At 36.6% G+C, this 24,833-nt stretch overlaps 2 protein-coding genes across 7 annotated transcripts in view; both read left to right on the forward strand.

The window, feature by feature from the left end:
- Positions 1-1,672: 1,672 nt before the first annotated feature.
- LOC140802694 (pentatricopeptide repeat-containing protein At2g34400) lies at positions 1,673-4,704 on the forward strand. Of its 5 annotated transcripts, none has more exons than XM_073158252.1 (3): positions 1,673-2,623; positions 2,913-3,899; positions 3,995-4,704. In XM_073158252.1, the coding sequence occupies exons 1-2, from the start codon at positions 1,722-1,724 to the stop codon at positions 3,859-3,861; spliced, it is 1,851 nt and encodes a 616-aa protein (XP_073014353.1). In that variant the 5' UTR covers positions 1,673-1,721; the 3' UTR covers positions 3,862-3,899; positions 3,995-4,704. The 5 variants fall into 5 exon arrangements, with proteins under 5 accessions (XP_073014353.1, XP_073014361.1, XP_073014370.1 ...); XM_073158260.1 differs by having other exon boundaries at positions 4,006-4,704; XM_073158269.1 differs by having other exon boundaries at positions 2,913-3,872.
- A 7,291-nt stretch (positions 4,705-11,995) lies between these two features.
- The window catches only part of LOC140800826 (UDP-sugar pyrophosphorylase), a 39,482-nt gene continuing 26,644 nt past the window's right edge, over positions 11,996-24,833 (forward strand). The window contains exons 1-5 of one of the 2 annotated variants that reach the window (XM_073155722.1): positions 11,996-12,114; positions 12,230-12,441; positions 14,035-14,139; positions 14,631-14,747; positions 17,019-17,159. In XM_073155722.1, the coding sequence (XP_073011823.1) occupies positions 12,334-12,441; positions 14,035-14,139; positions 14,631-14,747; positions 17,019-17,159 (471 nt within the window). In that variant the 5' untranslated portion in view covers positions 11,996-12,114; positions 12,230-12,333. Of the gene's footprint in view, positions 12,442-14,034; positions 14,140-14,630; positions 14,748-17,018; positions 17,160-24,833 lie in introns of both variants that reach the window. The other variant, XM_073155712.1, reaches the window with a different exon arrangement.

Genomic DNA, 24,833 nt, shown 5'->3' on the forward strand with positions numbered 1-24,833 from the left:
CACTTTCCTCTCCGCGTAGAACTTAGACATTATATGCTACAATATAAAAGATATTAATACTACAATATAAAAGACATTATATGCTACAATATAAAAGATATTTAAGTAGGTTCGACCCTTAGGCGATTACAATGCTTGTGTAGCACACAGTGGCGATTCCTCATGGTTTACATTATGGTAGAATTTTTCTGTAACACCTTAGAAAAAAATCTACTTGTGCAAGCATGTGCCCTCTCTTCTCTTTATCCTCCCCACTTGCGTGCCTCTACCCTCCCTACCTCTGTAGGCCTAGTCATGCCCCCCATACATGCGCAATCGACACTATGCTGGCGTGAGGAAGAGGGGTGTCGTCCTCAAGTTGCCCATCCACTCCTCTCCCTCTCTAACTCCTTCGACCCTCTCCACTTTCCTTCAACCTCAAAAGACCCCTCCTCCCCCCGCTCTCTCTTCCTCCTTGGTTTGGTGTCATCATCGTCACCGCTAGTCAAAGCTCGGTGTCGACCCCGTCATCAAGTTCCTTGATGACTCTCTTTCTTCTCTCCTCTTCAATTTGATTTTGTTGGGTGTGTAGTGTTTTTAGCATTAGACTTTATTGGGTTCTTGCAGCCAAATTGATTGACTGATTAGCCTTGAGCTTACCCTAGTCAAGGCACAATCATGGAACCCCTCCATGTTGCCTGTTGTAAGCCACGAAACCCTCCCAAAGGTGGTCCCTATTTCAGATTTACCGAGCTCCTCGCCAAAAGCCTTGTTCCTCCCTAGTGATGCCTTCTCCTCCAACATCTACTTGGACCCTTGAGATGATGACCTTAGCCCCACACCCTTTGCCAAAACACTGCTGGTTATCGAAGTCCACCTCTATCTAGTTAGGCGACCTTTGAGCCGATTGTCGTCACCTTTATACTACTTTGTTCCCATAGGTTGGGTGCACTTGCTTTGTTTTCGTCTGCGAACACAAACCAAACTATTGGGTCGACAACATAGTTCCCTCTTCAATTTGGGTTGGGCTTGGACGAGCTTAGGTGCGTGTGCGGGTGCAATCTTGGCCATAGCTCTCTTTTTCTCACTCTCCTCTTTTTTTCTATCTCTCCTCTTTTTTTATTTCTCTCTCGTGCTCGGGTTAGTCGGGAACCGAGCTGCCGACGAGAGGATGACCACCGATATGCTAGCAACAATTGGAGTCCTCCTTCGTGGTCTTCTCTCCCTCTCCTTCCCTTCTTTTACCTCTCTTCTATCTTCTTCTACCTTTCTTCCTCCTCTCTCTTTATTGGCAACAATGCTGAGCTCGGCCTAGCATTTCTTTGACTTATTCATTTTATTTCTCTTATTATTTAAATTAGATTATAAATATTAAGAATAGCATCATATTACAAAATAGTTGTATATGGTAATTTGTATTAGAATTTATTCATCAAGTTTGTAATATTATAAATATTTTTATTATTATTCTCAAATAGAAGATTACAAAGTTTGATGACTCTTATGATTGGGCTGCCATGATTTTTAATTCACAATATGAAATCATTGAAGAAAATTCCAAATTCTAGCAGAAAAAAGCACAAGTGACTTATATAGTTTTTGGCCTTTTTGAGGCAATATATTGCCAACTTAACATAAAAAAATTAAAAAAAAAAACATTAGATTAGTGCTGCATTTATAGTGGACACAACATGTCTAGACGACTCAGGGCCCTCTCAACAAGCCCAAAGAAATAACAAACTATGCTCAAAGCCAAATTCTCGATACCCAACTCCTCACCGCTCCTCTCCCTCCTCCCACCTCCTCGCCCGCAATCCGTCGAACACCTTGCCTCCCACCTCCTAACCCTCCTAAAGCAATGCAACTCCGTCACCACTCTCAAGCAAATCCACGCCAGAATGCTCATCTCCTCTGTCCACAAGCCCAACCACCTCCTCGCCAAGCTCGTCGAGCTCAAAGACCTCTCCTACGCCAGTCTCCACTTCTCCCAAATCCCCCACCCAAACGACTTCTCCTTCAACCTCATGATCCGTGGCCTCACCACTTCCTGGTGCAATTATGCATTAGCGCTCCACTTCCACCTCCAGATGGTTAAGTCCGGCGAGAAACCCAATAGTTACACCTACCCATTTGTCCTCATTGCCTCTGCTAACCTTCAGGCTCTGCAACATGGCCGGGCAGCTCATGCGTCAGTATTTAAGATCGGAATTTACGATAATGACCATACACAACACTCGCTGATTACCATGTATGCGAGATGCCGTGAGATGGGTAGTGCCCGAAAGGTGTTTGATGAAATTGGTGAAAAGGATTTGGTTTCTTGGAATTCGATGATCTCTGGGTATGCGAAGATGGGTTTCGCCGGGGAAGCAGTGGGTTTATTTAGGGCAATGGGGGTGGAAGGTTGGGAGCCAAATGAGGTGACGCTGGTGAGTGTTTTGGCAGCATGCGGCGATCTTGGGAACTTGAGCTTGGGGAGGTGGTTGGAAGGTTGTGTGGAAGGTACTAGATTTCAGCTGAACTCGTTTCTGGGGTCTGCATTGATTGATATGTATGGTAAGTGTGGGGATTTGGTCGCTGCAAGAAGGATATTTGATGGGATATTGAAGAAGGATGTGGTTCTGTGGAATGCTATGATCACAGGGCAAGTATAAGAATTCCTTCTTTGCTTCTCTCTCTCCATTGCTTAATTATTTTACGAATACAGTATTCTTTCTCATATCATTTCATTTGTTTTGAAGCTATCCTTGTTATGCATGCTATTAAAATGCTCTCTTTAGTCATAGTCTTACATTCCCACATGTTTTTATCACTCTAAGGCAATGTAGATACAACTGCATTATAGCTAAATAGTTGAACAAGTTTTAGTTAATGAAATGGTCGTCATGAGAAGTTCATATTGGCTGATTGTTTGATTTACCAGAAGTTATCAGATATGCTCAGAATGGAATGTCCAATGAAGCAATTGCATTGTTCCATGCCATGAGAGAGGCAAGTGTTAATCCTGACAAAATTACATTGGTTGGAGTGCTGTCATCATGTGCAGCTGTTGGAGCAGTGCAGTTAGGCACAAGGTTAGATGAATATGCTTCACAAAAGGGCTTGTATGACAATGTGTATGTTGGTACGGCCTTGGTGGACATGTATGGCAAGTGTGGAAATCTTGACAAAGCTATCCAAGTATTTAATAACATGCCTCATAAGAATGAAGCCACTTGGAATGCCATGATATGCGCCTTCGCATTTCATGGGCGAGGCGAAGAGGCCATTCAGTTCTTTAATGAAATGAGGTACAAGGAACATATTCGTCCAAATGATATCACCTTTATTGGGGTCCTTGCTGCATGTGTTCATTCTGGGTTAGTTGAAGAAGGTCGCCAGTGGTTCAATTCTCTAGAACCTGTGTTTCAGATAGTTCCCAAGATTGAGCATTATTCTTGCATGGTGGATCTATTAGCACGTGCTGGACATGTGGAAGAGGCATGGGAGTTCATCGAGAAGATGCCAGAGAAACCTGATGCAGTTGTATTAGGGGCATTACTAGGTGCTTGTCAGAAATGTAGGAATGTGGAAGTTGGTGAAAGGGTTATGAACAATATCTTTGAGTTGGAGCCTTCAAATTCATGGAATTATCTGATCTCTTCCAAGATATATGCAAGCTCAAAGAGGTGGGATGATTCAGCAAAGATGCGAGGGTTGATGAGGGAGAGAGGTATTAGCAAAACTCCCGGTTGTAGCTGGATCGAGGTTGATGGTGAAGTCCATGAATTCTATGCTGGTGAGGGAGTGCACTTCAAAGCTGCAGACATATATCAAGTCATTGAGCTATTAGCTGAAGAGATGAAGTTGGAAGGATACACACCAAATGTTGATCTATTATAAGGAGAACAAAGGTTGGTGCTCGCTTACCAATCAGAGAGGTATTATGTATTTGAGAAATTCCATTGTAATGTCAAAATAAAGGTTTTATTGGTCAATGAATATTTTTGATTTCCCATGAACTTTTTGTTTTTAGCTGCTTTGCAGGCTAGGAAGAGGAAAATTTGATTGAAGAACAAAGTTCTCTCCTACATGGATTCTTTTTGTGATCAAGTGATCAGTATATGACTCTTGATATACATTTCAATTCTATATTATCAAGCCCAAAGACTCAAACTATGTCAATAGACATGACATTGGTGCATTGCACTTCCCCGAGAACTGTTGGATGACACTGTTTTGAGATGAAAAATGGCAGTAGAAAGATCAAAGCATGACAACAGATATGCACTTTATTATCCAGAGATCATCAGCAGTATTGGTGGAGCTGGAAAGCATGATCCAGATTGCTGGAGTTTCCACTCTTTACAAATGATCTGGTTGTCAGAAGTTATTCGAACATCTTTGAATTTTGGATGATGGTTAAATTAGTTGGTCATGACGAAGAAGAATTCAACAAAATAAATGACATGTTATCAGAAAAGTTCGCTAAAGATGTCAGGAGACAAGCTGAAAATTAGCGGAAAAGATACAACATCCTAAATATCGTCATTAGCTGACTAGCGTTACAAGAAGTTAATAATTGTATCATATCTTTTCTTTACTCGAGCTGTATTTGCAGGTGATAAAAAGGGAGACAAGTTACAAATATGGTTTTGCACAATACGAGTGTTGGACATTGCTTGCTGTTCACTTGTTGCTATTGTTAATCAATAAAGTTGTGAATGTTTATATTTGTCTTTGTAAGACTAAGTTTACATAAAAGAGAACGTGCAAATGCTAAAAATAAGATTGCATCTTGTAGGAACGAAACTTGATCAACAGAAGAGGATAGTGGCAAGTTCATATTTGTATTTAGGGGAAAAGGAAAATTTTATTTTGCTTCCTTATTTTTTTGTCCTCCCCAACTTCAATAAAATCGTGCAATATTCAATGGAAAATTTTCATTCTTATAATATGGGAAATGATCTTCTTTCCCAAAGGACTCTTTTTTTTATTTCTAATGGGCAAGATCTTTCTTACCCAAGGAGAGTAAATAGTGAAGGGTGAGCATAGTAAGGGTGAGAAAGCTGCAATTTTGGTATTTTAGAACTTCTATTTTACAAACCAAAAAGTTTTAGTTCCCGTTCATTTATCAAATAAGGGTAGAATAAGTATAACTATTTTAATTTTTTAATACTAGAAGAAAAGAACTATTACGAGTATAAATTATTCTATATTTCTTTTTTCTTCCCTCTCTTTTCTTTTCTTTTTTCTCTTTCTTTCTTTTCTCCCTCTTCCACACCTGCCATCTTTTCCTTTCTAGATCTCATCACGCTAGTGCATCACTAGAGCTTGTTGTCACCGTAGAAATGCTCGTCGGTGAGTCCTTTCCTATCTTGTGAAGTTAAGTTTTAGTTTAGATTAGCCCCGAGGTGTCTTTCCCTTCTTTTACTTCCCATCGGTCCTGTTGAGTAATTGGTTGGCTGGTGGCCTCGTGCCTCATCATGCGGGCCCCATTAGCTTCCCTCGCTATCCCTATGCTGATGGTGCCCTTTTGTGGACCATCCCGTGCTGCGGTGGAGGCTACATGTGGTAGCCTCCCCCTCATTGTTTTCGAGTTGGTTACCACCCTTTTCCACTGGCATCTTCCCTCCCCGTTCGGCTGGGAACTCTCCCTAGCCAAGCTTTCGATGTAGTCTAATGGTGCCCTTGTGGCCAGAGTCATCGAGCGATCTCTTACCCTGGTGGCCAAGCTCAGTGAGAGGCATTCTCGTCATCGACCACCTCTAGCAGTGGGTCTCCCCTTAGTTGGCCTTTGCTGGCTGAGGGGATAGCTTTGGTGGAGTCGGTTGGGTTCATCGACGGTTGCGATTGTTGTAGCTCCCCCTTGCTACCACCCCTCCCTCACTAATTGGGTTTTTGCTCATGTGCGGTTGGTCATTGTCTTCCCCATCGCAGGTTGGCACCGTGGGTGCTTTCCTCCCAGCCCGAGGGTGGCTCGGTTGATGTTTCTTTCTTCCTTCTTTCCTCCTTTTGATCGAGATGAGGAAGAAGGGAGGGGAGGAGTGTCGAGTTGGGCTAGGTGGCACCCAGCCCATCTCGAGCTTGGGTTGGGTGTAGCCCAGCCTAAGTTTGTGGTAGGGTTGGGCTATATGTAGTGCAACTTAAGTTTGTGGTCAAATTAGGCTGTATGCAGCGCAGCGTAAGTTTGTGGTGTGGTTGGGCTACAAGCAACCCTATCCAAGGTTATGGTGTGGTTGGAATGCCAAGTCTTAGGCTATTATGGGTGGGATTGAGCTGTAGCCCAATCCTTATCAGCACTCATGTGTTGTGGGTTTTGATCCAAGCTTAGTGGGTTAAGTTAGTGGTTTTTTAGTTGGTTGCATTCCAACCCATTGCTTTGGGCCTTGGGCTGGCCCAAGCGAAATTTTTGCTTTTTAAATCTGTTTTAATTTACTTTAATATTTTACTTAGTTAATCATGTCAATTTAAGCCTCAGTTATTAATCATCTCTAAAGGATAGTATGTTAGCGATACTAATTGTTATAAATTAATTTTCATAAAATTAGGTTGTGGCGTGAGAGTGTCATTACTAATTGCTCATAATGCAAAATTAGTTCTAATTGGATATTAGCATGGTTGATTGTAATAGTGGTTAAATTGAGTCGGTGATTTGGGTGTACTTGTATTAATCGCTCATATTAGATAATTAATATAGATTATTATGGGGAAATGTATTAAGCATGTTGTTTTATTTATTGAGATTGATTAATTAAATATTATTTATTTGTCTAACTTTAAATCGATAATAACTAAGGGAATGATAATTTAAGATAAATTATTTTTAATTACTTTTAATAGTGCGTCAAGCCATGGTGCAACTTTACCAGCTCTACCTATTTATTAAATGCAATAATTTCTTAGAAGTAGTGGACATAGGTATAATTATTTAATTAATTAGTGTAAGGAATATTGTGCTCATAGTTTTATTTATCTTTATTATTGAGGTGGATTTTGTACCGTGCAAGGATGATCCTAAGTACAACTGTATTGGAAGGTGATGTCAGGCAAGTGAAACTTCAATAGTCTAAGAGTAGTGTAGAAATGTAATGTCTTACTTTATGGCATCATCACATTTATATCATGTATGTGTCCATATTTTTATTTACTATTAGTAATACAAGTAGTACATGTTAACTGGTCACACGTATCATGATTTCTATTCATAATCTTGGGCATGATTATTTATGATAGCACATAATACATAAAAATAATGTGTGTTTCATTATGCTTATTTGTGCAATATAATATTATATCACTTACACACATACACGATCATAAAGAGAGTGACTTCTACTCCTCGACAATACCCGACACCTCCCTAGCTAGGTTTAGGGGCATGTGATATTATTATACTTATATAGTAACGCCTACGTTTGAGGTTTCAGTTTGTTAATTACAGACAATCAGGCAGCCATTTTGTCGAGCGATGGACAATTTATTGTCAATCAATGAGAATCATACCCTTTAGAGAATTTAAGTTAGAGAGAGAATACTAGGATGACATAGACTTAACGATACCTGATGACGTAGGGTGAGAGTGTCTATGAGCAACGGGTTATGATTTTTCGTTTGGTGGTGCGATGAGATTGAGCCAAATGCTCGGAGGGTAATATCGGGTGTGATACTAACTCATGTGATAGGCTTAGGATTGAGGTTCTTAGTCTATAGTGGCGGATAATCAATCATAATATTCATCGAGTGATGGGTTGGCGAGTTACCACTAAGGTCTATCCTCCCTTTGCAGTGTTTTGTGTGGTCGGGTGTGAGTATTGAGATGGCCTACGGGTATGGCTCTACCGAGACTAAGTGAAAGACTTGATAATCTGAAATGATGTATATCCTATTGTACAGTTTTGACATGACTTATGAGTAGAGCTCGGTGTGACCTTAAGTTTGAGAACAAGATAGCACGAATTGATGCATATCATGCTATGGATTGCTAATACATGGGCGTATTAAATGAACATGATGATTTATTGTAATGATGTATTAATTTTAATCATGATGTGCATATTTATATTTACCTATTATTATATCTTTATTTACACTATTTTTAGACTGTAGAAGTAGATATTTGCTCGGCTTTAAGCTCACCACTTTCTAGTAAAAATATTTTTTTAGATTAGTAGATGAGCTGGAGTTCATAAAGGTGCTGGTGAAGAATTGTCGTATATTTCTCTTATTTTATTTATACTTGTAAATTAAGATATATGACTTGTGGCCCTTACGTGGGCATTTGCATTTGTTTTTATATATGTGTTAGGGGCTTGTTATGACCTTTAGTGTTGTGAGTCTTTTTTGTTTGTATTATTTATAGAAATATGGGCTTTTATCTTGTATATTGTGTTGAAATATTGACCAATAGGCCACGTGAATATCACGTGTGTTCTACCCACGGGAGGGACACGTGTATTTGGCAGCGAGTGTTATAATACTATTATAAGAAGATGCTCATCGGTGAGTCATCTCCTTTTAGTATATGCTAAAATAATAGTAGTAAATAGTATTTTTCAAAATAATAATATTTTATTATAAATACAGGTTTAAAATGTTTTATACATTTGCATAAAAAAGAGCTGTGGATTTACGAATGCATAGCAGTATGTGATAATACGTAACAATGCGTGGCAGTGTGTAGCACAGTAGTAGTGCAGAGTATTGCGTGGCAATGCATTATAGTGCGCTATAGTGCGTGACAGTGCACTAGCTATGCAGTGCATGACAATGCATTGCAATACGTGACAATGCGTAGCAATACGTTGTAGTGCGTGGCAATATAGTGGTTATATAGTGCATGACAATGTAGTGGTTATGATGTACGTGGCAATGCGCCGTAGTGTGTGGCAACACAGATATTTATGTGAGATGACTGTTTTCAAAAAGAAAGAGAGAGAAGAGAGAGAACAATCTCAAATGTAGCTAATGTGATATGTAATCAAGTGATGTCTAACTAAGGACAATATAATAATTATGGGTTACTATTAAATTATTTTTTAAATTGTATGGAATAAGATAAGTGAGAATAAATAAATTATTATACCAGAATAAGTTAAGATGTTGTTTTGTTACTATACCATAATAAAGAGGCTTATTCTAGAATAAACTTAATTTTATTCCACAGGGGCTAAAAAGATGTCATTCAATTATGTTCATTTACGTTAACAATTTGCAGTAGAAAGCCCTTTAGTTTTGCAATTGGCAAAAATAGTCCCCTTATTATCAAATTGCAAATTCAGATAGTTTTTTACTTATTTAGACTAATTTACCCTTTCTATAATCCAACCCAACCATTAATCTCAATGCACACATTGTTAAAAATTAAAGTGTACATTTTTTATAAGCGACGCATATAAATTATATATGTGATGCATGACATTTTTTTTTTAATTTTGATTTGCACGTCATTGAAAATTACAGCATATATTTTACATCGGCGATGCGTATAAATTACATAAGTGATGCATGACGTTTTTTTTTTCAATTAGAGCATATATTTTTTATGGGCTATGCGTATAAATTATATAAATGATGTGCCTTTTTTTTTAAATCTCGATACTCATATTGTTAAAAATTAGAGTGTACATTTTTTATAGTCGATGCGTATAGATTATATAGGTGATGCATGACGTTTTTTTAGGACACGACGGTCTGTTTTAAATTTGTTAGGACTAAATCAGTTAAAAGAATCTGAAATTGCAATTAGATAACGGGGGCTCTAATTTGCCAATTAGAAAACTAAAAAACTTTTTATTGTAAATCACCCACTTATAATATAAAACAAAACAAATCAGCTTAGATAGATGAAGAAAAACGTGGTGAAACAACTTTAACCATATCTTATCCATTATAGAAATTATTGGTTACTATGACTTTTAACATACATATATGGCATATCAAGAAATATATAGAACTATTAAAATGGTAATTTACTTAATGAAATATGTACCTATTGTTTTAGTATCTTATTCTTAAATTGAAATGTACAAATAGAGGTATCTTATGTTTAATAAACAACTTTAACCATATCTTATCCACGTCAGGCTAAAAGATACACAATAGACTAGGCTGGAATGTAAATCTAATGAATAATTGTCCAAATATATCGTACTAATTGAACTGCATTTACTCTGTTACCTAAGATTTATTTTTTAAGAAAAGGGATGCAAATGCTCTCAGATTATTCCTAAAAAAAAAAGAGTTTTTGACCAAAATAATCTTGCTTTAATTTATTTTTATCGAAATAGATTACTCCTCAAACTTATTATCAAATAGAGTTTAATTTATTATAACCCTAATAAAAATACTAAACTAATCAGTATTTTATCTCTAATTAAAAATGCTAATCAGTTCAGTGTTTTTGTCTGGGTCGAAAATATTGAACTGATCAGCGTTTTATGTATATATATCTCTTGAACTTAATCTTTTAGCAGTTAAGCAAGAAAGTTGTCTGCTGACAAAAATGTTGAACTGATTAACGTTTTTGAAAATACTGATTAGTGTAGCGTTTTTATTAGAGCTATAATAAATTAGACCCATTTGGTAATAAATTTGATAAAGAGTCTAATTCAGTAAAAATAAATAAAAAAGAGGCCGAGTTTGGCCCAAAACTAAAATAAAAAGTCTCTTAAAACTAACCCGCATAAATCTAAAATTTGGTGCATTAAAAAGAAAAAAAAGTTGAATTAAATACGAAATGTTCAAACTACACTGTTTTCCTTTTATTTTATTTTATTTTATTTTGGTTCACCTCTAACATTAATTACGTGCAACTCAAGGAATAATTATCACCAGAATTAATTTCACTATCACCATGTCTATGGTGGTTGTGACGTGGTCTCAACTCTAAGCAAAGATGGTGATTAGCAAGTCCGTAATAGAAATTAGGTACACCAACTTGTGCTTAAGAGTTTGAAAAGGAATTCTAAAAGGAGATTAGTTGAAGTACTAATAAATTTATCACTATCACAAAATAATTATCTTCAAGGTTTATATTAAAACATTGTATTTGGTTATACATTCTAAAATCCTATCAAATTCATTAGAACGAATTAAAAATCTAATAACTTAATAGTTCTAAACAACGAACATAAGATAAGAAAGAAAAAACCTAGGATTTGGGATTATCAAGCAGCTTGTTGTAAATATGGACTTACTAATACCAGCTAACAACTTGTGAATTATAAAATTAGTCCCGACAAACTCCAAGTAACCACTATTGTTATTAATTATTATTATTATTGGTTTAAACATAGAAATATTGTTTGGAATAACTGCTAATATACCGAGAAAATGCTTTTCTTGATGAACTTTTACTTAAAATTGCTCTTCAATCTTTTCTTCTTTTTCTATTTTTCTTTTAAAAAAAACAGTCCGTAGACTTCTATTATTCATTTAGAAGAATGTTACAAGATAATTTAGTTGGTGGATCAGTCCAAACTTTAGTTTCACAAGCTTGAGAAGTCAGACTAGCACGAATAGTCCATGAGCTGCCTCATTGTTCACGCGATTTGTGTAATAGACCCTAGTCCAGCGATAGTTTAAAATCCACCGTTTACATTCTAGCACTGTCGGGTAGCTAAGGCATTCTTTATTGTCCATACACCCATTCATTGCATTTACCATACTGAGTAAGTTACTAAAGATCCAACTATCATCTTGCCTTCCATTGTCCTCATACCTTCTAACAGAGTGAGAATTTCATAGCTAATGAACTGTGGCAGTGGTCAAGATAGATACTTTTTTTTCTTCTAAATTTTATTCTAAAATAGAAGAGATATTTTAGTGTTTCATATTAAAATTAACATTTGTCAGATAATTATATATAGTTTAAAACTATAATAGAGTTAAATAACATAAATTATATTTCAACCTGAGGTGTAAATTATATATTCTTCTTTTTCGCTAGGGTTAAAAACTCGAATGTTATTATTCCTTTTTGTTTTTTTTTTAATCGAGGAGTTATATATAAGCGGTAGGAGAACATTCCGAAAATGTCAGACTGTTATTCGGATTCCATTCCTCTCGTCTCTCCTCGTCCTCTTCTCCTCGTCCTCTTCTTCCTCTCTATCATTAGTATAATCCACTGGAGAATTCCCCGCAGTCTCCTCCGAGGTCTCGCTCAAATTTTCGAAAGTTAATCAAAGAAAGAGGAATCGATTCATTCCGTCCGCTAAATCTTTGGGCCTAATCCAGATTTTGAATAGATTTGTCTCTTTCTGGCTTTCAGCGCCGCTTTCAGACTCACAACCTTGTTGCTCTCGAATCTATAAATTGCTGCGGAAGACATTGATAGCAACGAGTCTATTCGTCGTTTAAAAGGTTACCGCACCAATGGCTTCCAACACTGCGGAGAAGCTCTCAGGGTTAAGCATCGGCGACGACTGGGCCTCCTCCTGCCCCAACCTCCACAAGAATCTCTCCCTCCTTTCACCCAATGAGGTAATTTATCTCGATCTCGACTCCTTTCTAGTGCTTACATTTCGTGCCCTGCGGTTCTCGATCTTATTGATGCTTGCTTCGGTCTGCTTGAACTGTGAGAGAGGCATTGGGTTGTTTGTTGCTGCAAGGTGCGTTCTTTCAGAGGGAGACGATTTGAGAAGTTAGGTCTTATGATCGTTTCTTCTGGGATGTAATTGCTAGTTGATAGATTGTGATATTTTTCCAAGGAAACTAAATGGAAGATCTTACTTTTCTCTATAATCCTTTTCTTTTCTCCCTTCTTCTAATACTTGAAACCAAACAGGAAAGTACAGTAAGTTTCTCACATTGTTGAAAATAAATCTTTACCTTCCTGCTACTCTCTACTGATTTGGTCTAGGTATGTCAGGAAAATATCAAAAGAAGAAAAGAGGAGCATAAATAGGTTTTTGATAGCTTTTCTTGAAACTAAATGACACGAATTGACCAAAGTGGTGCATACTATAGATCTAGTTGATCTTTTTTCTCTATATAGATCTAGTTGTTGAAACTTGAAAGTTGAGATCAGTTATGGTTCCATTTTTGGATGATCAAGTTTTACTTGCATTGTTGATAGAACCACTGTTTGAAGTTCAAGTTTTGCCTGCAAGGCATGTTTTGATTGGGTAGGAATGTTTGTTGTGACATCTGTATAGAAGATCCTTTGGTCATTATATCTGAAAAAATATGTATACTGAAACTTGAAGCATTTGGCCTGAATTGGTATGTTGGCATATTTACCTTTTAGATAATTGGCAGGTTTAAATGTCTGAGATTGTGGTGATCCATTCTTCTTCTTCTTCTTCGGATTTAAATGATGGGAAACTTATATTCCTTACAATTTAGCACTTTGTAACCAATAGTTGAGATCTTTTCACTGATTATTTGAGCTTAATTTGAGAACCTATATCTCACCTTCTCTTTCTTGTTCCCATGCAAGCACGCATATTCGTATTTCCTCTTCCCTTTCTATGTAGGTTTATGGCCTTCTCACTCCATAGTTCCCAAATAAATTCTTACTTTAAAATATTTACTTGACCTATTATATTCGAAGAGGATTTAAATAAACATATGCATTTGCCTCATTTATGACTTTAGTTTGGTGATACTTGGCTAATATAATGTGAACATACATTATTCAGTTTAATGGAAATGTTCACATATTTTTATCCTCTAAATTGCCATAACATATGACAATGCCACTATTCCTTCTCTTTTGCTTTTTATGCTCAAAATTATATTGAAAGATCTGGATAATTAATGCAGGATTTGTCACTAGTATAGAAGTTGTTCTACTCTGAAAGCATCAACATACAAAGGTTACATTTGGAAGAATACTGAGTCGTCATGAGAAGTATTATAATTGTTAGAAATCATGAGATTCTCAAATATTTGTCAGTCTATATTTGCTATGGAAGTTTTCAAGCTTTTGTTTATCTTCAGAAGAAAATACTTGATTATTTTCTATCTTTTCTGTTATGGGCCTTATGGCATTTTTCAAATCTTAATTATTATCCTCTTAATGTCATCAAAGGACTTGGAAAATCTCATATGCTTCATTGCAACATTTGCCAGGTTGAACTTGCCAAGTTGCTACTAGATGTGGGGCAAAATCATCTTTTTGGTCATTGGCCAGAGCCAGGTGTTGATGATGGGAGGAAAAGAGAATTTTTTAATCAGGTTAGTGCATGATTGTATTTGTTCTTCCTGTTCCAGAAATTAATATTTAGCTGCATTTTGTGTGGATTTAATTTATTTGCGGTCTTTGATGACTTAAGAAGTTGGAAGAAATAGATACTTAATATACTGGCCAGTTTATGTTGTTTTTTTTTAATTGATACTTGTTGCATACGGCTGGGTACAATTCCCAACTATATATCTTACAAAACAGAACAAAACTTACATGTACAACTTTGCTGTATGGAGGACAATTCTTGAACACTTTAGAGATCTTTGTATAGTGCATATTAGCTGCATAGTTTCTTTTGGTGTGCCAAGTAGATAGAGGATTTAATTCTTGGTCTCCTTGTTAACTTCTATTTCTTTTCTGTCAAAATTTGCTCTTGTGGTTAACTTATATACCTTCTTTGTACACTTTTCAGTTTCCATTACAGGAAGATTTCATAAGTTCATAATTTTTTCTCATGTTGTTAGGGCTAATATTTGTGTAGGTTATTCGTCTTAATTCGAGCTATCCTGGTGGATTAGTATCATACATTCAGAATGCAAGAAAGCTATTAGCAGATTCAAAGGCTAGCAAAAATCCATATGATGGCTTCACCCCCTCTGTAAGTAGATTTACATGTATTGCAGCGTCTATGCCCTATCTAATAGAAGGGGTGTATATTTGTACTTTGGAACTCCTTGCATATTCTTCTGCTGTTGAGATGGATTATTCTTGCTTAAGAGGATGTCTCAATTAAGACTGTAGCATCAATACCTCTGCAAATACTACTTTGCAAAGTTAGAATCAGTTGAATGTTTTAGGCTTTTAGCTGATCAGCTTAGATGATGGCTTTTGTGACACCAAAAATGTCAAAGTTATACGTGCTGCTTACGTACCCTTTTCAGTTGCTGTTAGCAAGGTATTGTTGCAGCACACAATTCTGGGCTGCCTAGGTGCCCTTGTGTAAGTCCAGGCTGTGCTGGTCTTCCTTACCTTGTTCTTGCAGTACATACCATCTAGAATCCTCAAAGTCATCTATGATACATAAGGAAAAAACCCATAAAACTGACAGTTCCACCTTAGTGCTCCAACAATTATTTGCATGTTCTTGAAATATTGAGAGAGAACATTTGAGGCAGTAAAACTAATTTATATATAGCATGAGAAAGAAATAAGATATTGGGATTTTGGCATAACTGTCCGTCTTCTTTTTAACTACACACAATCTAGTTATTGCATAGTTTATTGGTCAGCCAGGATGCCCATATGTATTATAAGTTCATCATTAGCACGGTAGCACCTCTTTATCAAGTTGATTTGAATTATTTTAGTAATTTTCTTCCAGTAAGAGAGAGAGTTCTCATTCTCTGAAACATATTTGCTGCCCTTTTTTGAATGAGTAAAAACTATTTTCTTTCAGAAATCATGATTTAATTGTATTTGTTCAGAGAAGTGGATCATTTTAGGTCCAGTGTTTAGAAGAAACTAAAATTACAAAATCTCTTGGTGGTTTTACCATGAAAATTTGGATAAACTTTTTTGTCTCCAAATTAATTATGGGAAAAGTGATCCTATCTTAAGCATTCAGTCTCTTATAAATTTCCCTCTGTGCTCAATTTCTCCTCCTCTTGTCATTCCTGTCAGCTCCTCAATGAATTTCTCAATCTTGATCTTTTTCCTAGCCTTCTCTTGGAGTAACCACTTTCTTTACTACTTCTTAATTCTTATTAAACCATTTTTACTATTTTCAAATAGTTGATAATTAATATGTATTGCATGTTGGTGGGTACTTATCGAGAAAGCGAATGAAATGTTATTATTCTAGTTATTTTTCCTTTTAAGAAAGGAAATGACCTTTCTCTCAATCTTTCTTAAGAATGATTTGAAACTGTTCATTTAACTTGCATTTTCTGGGTAAATTGACAATTTCTGGTGGAAGAATGATTCCTGTCACCTAAATCATTCAGCATTTTTGTTAGTTCTGTACATCCCTTCAGGCTCCCTACAATTGCTACATTTCCTTCTTATGGGCTTTTTCTATGCCTAGATGAATGACGATGAAAATGGTGGGTGGTAGATATCATTTACATTTATTATTGGGTGTAAATGATATTCTTTTTTCAATGTACTTTTAATGGGCTCATATTCATGTTCTAAGAAAAGGTCATGGTGGCTGCATTGCAGCGACTATGGTCGTTTTAGGCCCCCTCAAGGCTATGTTGGTTGCCTGTTCAAGTTCATATCAGGTGCCATCTTAAGTCAAAATCAATTATTACTCTTGTGCTTCAGACTATGGCATGTTACTATCATTGGTGGTAGCTGGATGGTTGGAATTTTTTCTTCCCTTATATTTTCTGGAGGATATTATTTTTGTAGATGATGTTCTTTTCAATCCTGTGCTTTTTAGTAGTTTCTGTTCTTTCCAATCTTTCACAAAATATAGTGCTTAATAACATGACTTTGTTAGATTTTAAAAGCTTGTTTTAGGCTAAGGCACCCGCCATCTACTGAGTACCATGAAACCTACTCCCTGCCATACACTTGCCAAATGTTTATTGAAACAGTGTTCATATTTCATTCCATATAGGCTGCATCTGATATCTTATTTATCAGCCCCACAAGCTTATGGTCTATAAATGTTGAGTTGCATCACCTGTAATGACAAGGCTATCTTTTTCTTACAATGTTGCATCTCTTCAATCCTCATTAAGAGAGCTGCTCAATTTAGTCTTCTTAATTCGGCACTTCCAGATAATTCCGACATTTGACCATTTACAATATTGCATAAGTTATGGACTGAAATCCAGAGAACTGAAAAATAGCCTAATTATATAGTTGGGGAATAGGAAATGGATGGTTATGCATTTGGTGGTAAAAGAAGATACTTGTGCAGGTTCCATCAGGGGAGGTCTTGTCATTTGGTGATGATAACTTCTTTAGATTGGAAGAGGCTGGGATCAGGGAAGTTCGAAATGCTGCATTTGTACTTGTTGCAGGCGGGCTTGGCGAACGCCTCGGTTACAAGGGAATAAAGGTCAGCTTCATATCTTTACAATCTGTTTACTTTTATGGATGTGTTTTGGTCTAACTTTCCTATTTAGGCATATATATAATAATACAATTTAATCTGAACTTGCTATGCCTATATATATATATATATATATATATATATATTTTGTGTGGTTTATTGAACTAACAATGCATATGGTGATGTCCTTTCTCTCATGTCAATATGCTTCTATCAATTCATAAACAGTCACGCGGATATATGAACCCATTAAATTTGAATGTCAATCACACATGAGTAATTTCAAGCCAAACTGTAGTTCAGTTTTTTATAGTTATAGACTTATCATGTTACTTGTTGAAACACCCAAACCTCCAAGTACACGTGTAAACCGCGTGGGTAAATCCCTCCACGCGGTGTATCACATGACCTGTCAGTACAAGAATTTCACAAGGCACACAACAGCACAATTTCACCATAAATAAACTCAAATATAAGAGTCCGGATATAAGTCCACAGGCCACAATAAGTCTTCCAAATATACATCCAAAATACTATGCTAAAGTCCAAAAATACAACGTCATCATCACACCCTCGCAGGGGCTTAATACAACTAATATACGTACTGAAAAAAAAAGCGGCTACTCCTCGCTACTCCGCACTGCGTCCCCTAGCTCGAAATAATACCGCCACGAGGGGTGAGCTTACGGCCCAGTAGTAGGATCCATACAATCTAAATTAATGACATCGCATGTATATATCCAATGTATGCCCATATTTGCTAACGATAACGATATGCTTATTGAAATGACTCACCACAATTTACTAAGTCAATGCAATTGATAAAGATTACCAATTACTATCCTGGAACATGCTAGTTCCTAAACGTATTATGATAAGTTCACACAGATATAAAGCTTGAGACAATCTCTTATTCGTACACATCTCAATCATAAGTTTTACATGTTATGCATAGCAATAAAATAGCAGTTTAGTCATCTCATGTCTACCAAAGCAATAATCATACTCATCATCGCTTACCGAGCTGTTCACCACACAGGGTAAATACTCTTAAGAAACAATCATCCATCATCTCATACATCGAGGGGGGATATATACACATCTAGCGGTAATATCACCTACACGTGTATGGCGACACTACATGTGACCGGTTGTCTGTAGCCATCAGACTCAGGACCCCGGTCGTAAGCCCATATCTCACTCTCTCTAAATTATCACCGCCCTCGGCGGGAGAATCGGGAGCCCTCGGCTCATCAACAGACGCCCTAACCCTGCGTCGTCGGGTACCGCTAGAGTTATATCCCTGCCTCACAATCATGTTCTTCTATCATCATAATCTAGTCCTAACTAGGCGGTATAACTACCTCGAATGCCACACGGGCTTCCCGACCTCGGTGTAGGCCGCTAATAGTATAGTCATATAAGATACACTCTACCCTTAACCCCGGGGCGAGTGAGTAGAGTCTTGCCTAGTCGAATTCGACTACTAATGATAGGTGGAAGTGGTGCAGTGTTTATGAGTGCATAAAGCATATTATAGTCATCATGATCATTACATTCTACGTTCACAGCAATCATACATCTATGCAATGGTATACCATACCGGACACATGTAAAGCATTATCATACTAATGTTGATGTCACATTAACATTCTCATAATACTATGATGAACAGGTTATAAATAACTACGTATGCAAAAGATATAATAGGGAGTACCAACTGCATGCATTAATACCGATATCTCCTACAGTATCATGACAGGTATAATGACTGTAATTATGTTATTCTAGATTTGTATAACTCTACTCGCCTGGGGGGTCTCCACGGTATAGTAAAACTCGTCAGCTAGTCGGCTCCTCCGGAAGCCCAAAATCCTCCTCACGCGGTGTAAATCTTATTAATTCACGTAAGTAAGCCATTAGCGAACTAATAGAATTAATTATCTTATTAGCACATTTATGTTTGGTACGAGTCAAGGGTATCCTAGGAATTTTATGTTATCCCAAAATTGAGGATCAGGCTAATCGAATCAGGTGAAAATGATAAACAGGGTTATAGGGTCCAAATGGCCCCCAAATGGGCTAGGTTAGAGGCAATGGGTAGGCCCAAACCCAACCCACAAAGCAATAGGGCCTTGGTGGGCTGGGGGGCCCGGCCACGGCCCACCAAGGTTGGAATAGTGGGGCTGCATGCACCCACTCCACAATGGGCTAATGGGCGCACTGCGGCCCACCGGATCCAAGGCTAGGTGGGCCGTGGCTGCAGCCCACCCAGTCTAGGTGGGCTGCGGCCGCAGCCCCACCCAGATCGGGGCCGGTGGGCTGCGGTGCTGCAGCCCACCCCAACAGATTAGTGAGCCGCAGGACCACCGCAGCCCACCCACTAGGGAAATGGGTGGGGGTTAAACCCGTACCCCTCCACCCCATCTCCTTCCACTCCCGATGGAAGGAGGGTGAGGCGGAGAGAAGCGCCCATGAGGCTGCGGGGCTGCGGCGGTGCGGCACGAGGCCGGCGGCGCAGCGTGGGGACGGCGGCGGCATGGGTCCGGCACAGCGCGAGGCCGAGGAGGGGAAGGAAAAGGGGAGAAAGGAAGGAGGGGAGGAGAGCTTACCGGAGGGGGGAGGGTCGGCGAGCTCGGCGGCTGTCGGCAACCACGAGAGAGAGAGAGAGAGGTAGCAAATGGAGGGGAAGGTGAGAGGCTGGAGGTGGGAGGGCTGCGGTGAGGGAAAGAAAAGATGAGGGAGATGGGGAAGGTGGCGTGCACGGCAAAGGAAGGGAAGAAGAAGAGGAAAAGGGAGGGGGCAGGGTGGCGTGCTCGGCACGTGCGTCAGTCAGAGAGAGAGATTTTTTTTTTATTTTTTTATTTTTTATTTTGGGGTGTTACACTTGTGCTATTAGATTTCTTTACTCGGTTAACATACTTTAAACAGTTGAGCACATCCTATTGATTTCAGAGCCATGATCGATCATATTGTAACATTTGGGTAGGATCACTTTCGACATGTCGTCGATGCTCTATCCCAATTGTTTGCCCCTCCTATGGAAGATGACTGCTGAAGTCAGATGGTGAAAGATCCACATCAGCGGATCGATTTATTAAGTAGATCTAATAAGCAAATTTAACTTGAAGTTGCAGATAGGCCACTATTTTAAGTTTCATTATTTTCGACAGATCTTCTTAGGAAAGATGATCTGCAAGTGAGTCCTATTCGATGAAACCCCATAGGTGATCCACAACATTCACCTCCTCAGATTGCTTGTAGAAGGTGAATCACCGCCAGGATTTCCATTAGAAGATGAGTTGCACCAACGGATAGCTGTCATATGGCAATTTGAGAGGGGTGCCATTAGTATCCCCCATGCCATGCACTAGTACTAAGCTAACATGGTATGTGCTAGCTGGCATGCCCCATACCGATTGACATGGCAATCCTTAATTTATATGTCATGTCTTTGATGCCTCATCATCTTGTGCATCTACCTTTTGACTATTGAGTTCTGCACACCACAATATCATCTTGAGACATTTCTAATTTCAAAGTTGTTCTTACCTCAGATTTAAGAGGTTGTGATGAATAGTAGATGTACTGAACACTACATTCCAGGCTGATTTTTGTCCAAGCATCTTTCGTAAAATTTTTGCCACTCTTCCCTGTGTCATGTTGATGAAGAAAGTGGTCTAGTAAAATAGCATTGTTCTTATCATTCCAAATTTTCAACCTCTTTCTAGAAGATCCACCATCTTTGTTCTTAGCCATCTCTCTATTGATGACGATATATGAACTAAGGTTCTAAAACTCAGTACTGAGATTAGGATTGGCCGTCTGAGAAAAATGATATGTATTGGCTGTATCAGATCGAACTATTTTTAATTACCTAAAATTCTAAATATTATTTAAAAATGCAAAAAAAAATCTACAAATTTAGAAAAATTAATAAGAAAATAAGAATATAATAATTACTCACATATGAAGCCTAGAAACTAAAAAAAATGTATTAACTTACTAACTTTGATGAATACCATGCTTTCATAAATTCCTATGGTCGTCATCATCATAATCATCATAAGTTTTTAAATAATGATGTCTAAGACCTGGTGCTCTAATAAGTAATTACATCATACTAGTCAAATCAAATGGATCTTATTGTGTTTGAGGAAAATAATAACCAATATGTTGATCTTATGTCTGAGAATACTGAGAATAATAATAATTAATAATTAACATATGGATTTTATGATGGCTCTAAATAATGGATACTCGATTGGCTCCAAACAATGAATGCTCGATGTACCATAATCATGTGAAGCAATATCCTTACAACATCGTTGATACATCATCCTCAGTTTCTCTGTTTTCAATTCTTTTATTTTCTTGATTTCTCTTGACAAATGTGGAAGAGATAATTTCCCCATCATATCATCATGATCATCAAGGTTATCACTGGGACTGGTAGCTGTATTTTTCTCTTGCTGTCGAACAACTTGTACCAGCCACTAATTTCATCATGGTCTCCTCCAATTCTTTATTTAACTATGAGTTATATCTATTATCTAATAATCTGTTCTCTACTTCTCTGATTCATGGAGTTAAGGGATCTTTTTTATTAAAAAGATGATTTTATGATGGCTCCAAACAATGGATACTTAATGAACCATAGTTATAGGGAGCAACATTCTAATAACAACGTCGCTGATATGTATGCACATTCATATTTTCTCTATTTTTAATCCCTATGCCTTCTTGATTTCTCTTAGCAAATATGGAAGGAATGATCTCACCACCAAGTGTATTATCAAGATCATCAGAGTTATCGCTGGTATTGGTAATTATAATATTTCTCGCTGCTGAACGACTTGTAGCAGTCTCTGCTCTAGTCGTGGTCTCTCCTAATGCCTCACCATGAGTTGTCTCTATTATCTAATAATTTATCCTTCACTTCTCTGATTCATGGAGTTAGGGGAGTCTTCTTCATCAAAAATGTAATTTAAATTTATTAGCTGATTATTTTTTGTCTTCCATTTTAAATTTCTATTCCTTAATCTTATATTATAATGACAAAAAAGTAATTTCTCTAATATCTTCATTATCAACCGATTATGTATTTTGGTGTGGATCAAGGAGAAGATAGTCAAATTTCTTTCGCATTTTGATGAATACATAATTTGACTTAAGATCTTTACTATTAGTGCTAAATTTGGTGCCTCCTATCCATAAATGAACTACTATTCAGCTAGATTGTTATAAGATATAGCTGTAGCAACTTTAATAGTATTGAATTGGCTAACTCTCAATCTATATTTCTCCATCTAAAATATATTATTGGATACATTTTATAAGAAATTGATTATATTGAAACTTGAAACAAATAATAATAAAATTATTTAATTGAATAATAACTCATTTCTCTATCGTAAATGATTTGTTTATGAATATCAGGCTTTAGTTTGCTAATTACTTTCCTAACTCCTAGCTAGATATCATCATCATTTTTCATTTGTAGAGAATTGAAATTTGAGATTAAAAAAATATTTTATAGAAATTTGTAAGCATTCAAACTTCAAACTATTTAAATAAAAGTACATTAATAAACTAAAAGCATGCTTATCAACATGTGTATATTTCTATGTAGTTGTTTATTCTATCTGTAGTCAATCAATTTCCACCACTTCCTATAATTTTTGCCTATATTTATTTTTATTGACTCTTAGCAAGAGTTTTGTATCATTATTGATATTTGTAGAGAATTGAAATCTTAGATTAAGAAAATATTCTGTAGAAATTTGTAAGCACTCAAACTTCAAAATATTTAGATAAAGTAAATTAATCAACTAAAAGCATTCCTACCAACAATGTGTATATCTCTGTGGTTGCTTGTTCTATCTGGAGTCAATACATTTCCACCATTTCCTATAATTTTTGCCAACTTTTTTTGTTGACTCTTTTATTATGTCCATAGCCTCATATAAGAAATCCATCTCAGACTTATCTTTATTGTTTATAAGTCGTAATATCTTGACAAAAGGCTTAAATACTACGGTGGCTATTGTAATATTATCCAAAATATATTTCCAAGAGTCATCTTTTCAAAGCTTCACCTAAATTTTGATTTTTAGGTTTCATATTTTTTAATTTTTATAGACTACTTTGGTGATGTAAATACTTGCATAATCTTATCTTTATATCGCATTATGCTCTCCGATGCTAGAAAATTAGTGACAAATCTAGTGAGACCGAGTTTGATAATCTTTCTACGATCAATTATCTACTTAAGCAAATTAAGAACCCAATTATAATTATATATAAAGTTTGTCAACCTCTGACATTCATGTATCACTATATTAATTTTAGGATCTTTAGCAATATCTTTCAATATGAGATCAAGACAATGTGCATTACATGACGTCTAATATAAATGTTGTCTTTTTATCATAAATAATTGTCTAGCAGTCTTATAATTTGTCCATTATAGCAACCAACAAGACTACCTTTTTTCACTAATTTTTTTTACCTCATCCATCAATTGAAATATATAATTTACCCTTTTAAAATGAGTAGTAACATCCACAGATTTTAAAAATATTTTCCCCATGCTTGAATACACTAAGAAATTAATTATATTTCTTCTGTTCTTTATAGTCCATCCATCATACATCAATATACAACTAAATTTATTCCAATACTTTTTAAATGTCTCAATATAAATGTGAAGTTCATTTACCTTTGACTCAATATATTTAATAACAATATCTTTTAAATTAGGAGGCAGAACACCAGATCTTATTGATTGTATTGCATCCACCATGGTATGATAATAATAACTATCAGCTACATTAAAAGGAATATGATTATAGATGATAAATTTAGAGATAGCTATATCAATATGCTTCTTTGAATTTTTTATCCATTTGAGAGTTGTCTTGTAGTAGTATGTATACGACCTTTTTTTTTAAATATGTATCTATCAATCTAATATTTTCAGGACTCACTGTAATGCACTTAACACTAGGAGTTTTAGAACTATTGGCCCTATATTATTTTTCTACCTGTATATGAACTGATCTAGATCTTTAAACTCTATCACCATTGCTTTTCATCTCCTCATCTTTTGTGTATTTCTGCTTTCTTTCATTGCCCTCCTCATCTGTAAAGAAATTTCTTAAAATTTAGGAAAAATAACAAGAAATTAAAATAATAATAATTATTCACATTTAAAGCCTAAAAACTAATAAAATGTAACATATTAATTTGCCAACAATTATCATTTTTTCTAATTTTTTTTCATTTCTTCTCTCTCCTTTCTCTTTCCCCCCTATCTTTCCTCTCTTATTGTCAAAGCAAATCTTTTATTCTTATATTTTTATTTCTTCTCTCCCTTCTCTTTCTCTCTCTTTCTATCTCTTTTATTGCCGCAAAGCAACTCTTTTTCTGATTTTTTTCATCTCTCTCCCTTCACTTTCCCTCTCTCTCTTTTATTTTAACTCTCCACTCTCTCTCATCTCTCTATCTCGCTCTCTGGTACTGCAGCAGATTTTTGCTACAGTAATAGAGATGACGGAGAGGAAGGAGAGAGGGGGAAGAAAGCGGAGGAAATAAAGAGAGAAAGAAAGAGAAGAAAGAGAGGAAGAGTCTAGAGAGAGTAGAGAAGGGTCTCGTCGGATTTGAAGGGAGTAGAGATAG

The sequence above is a fragment of the Typha latifolia genome, chromosome 1 (assembly GCF_019914945.1).
Source record: "Typha latifolia isolate L0001 chromosome 1, TyphaL0001v2, whole genome shotgun sequence".
Classification (NCBI taxonomy): domain Eukaryota; kingdom Viridiplantae; phylum Streptophyta; class Magnoliopsida; order Poales; family Typhaceae; genus Typha; species Typha latifolia.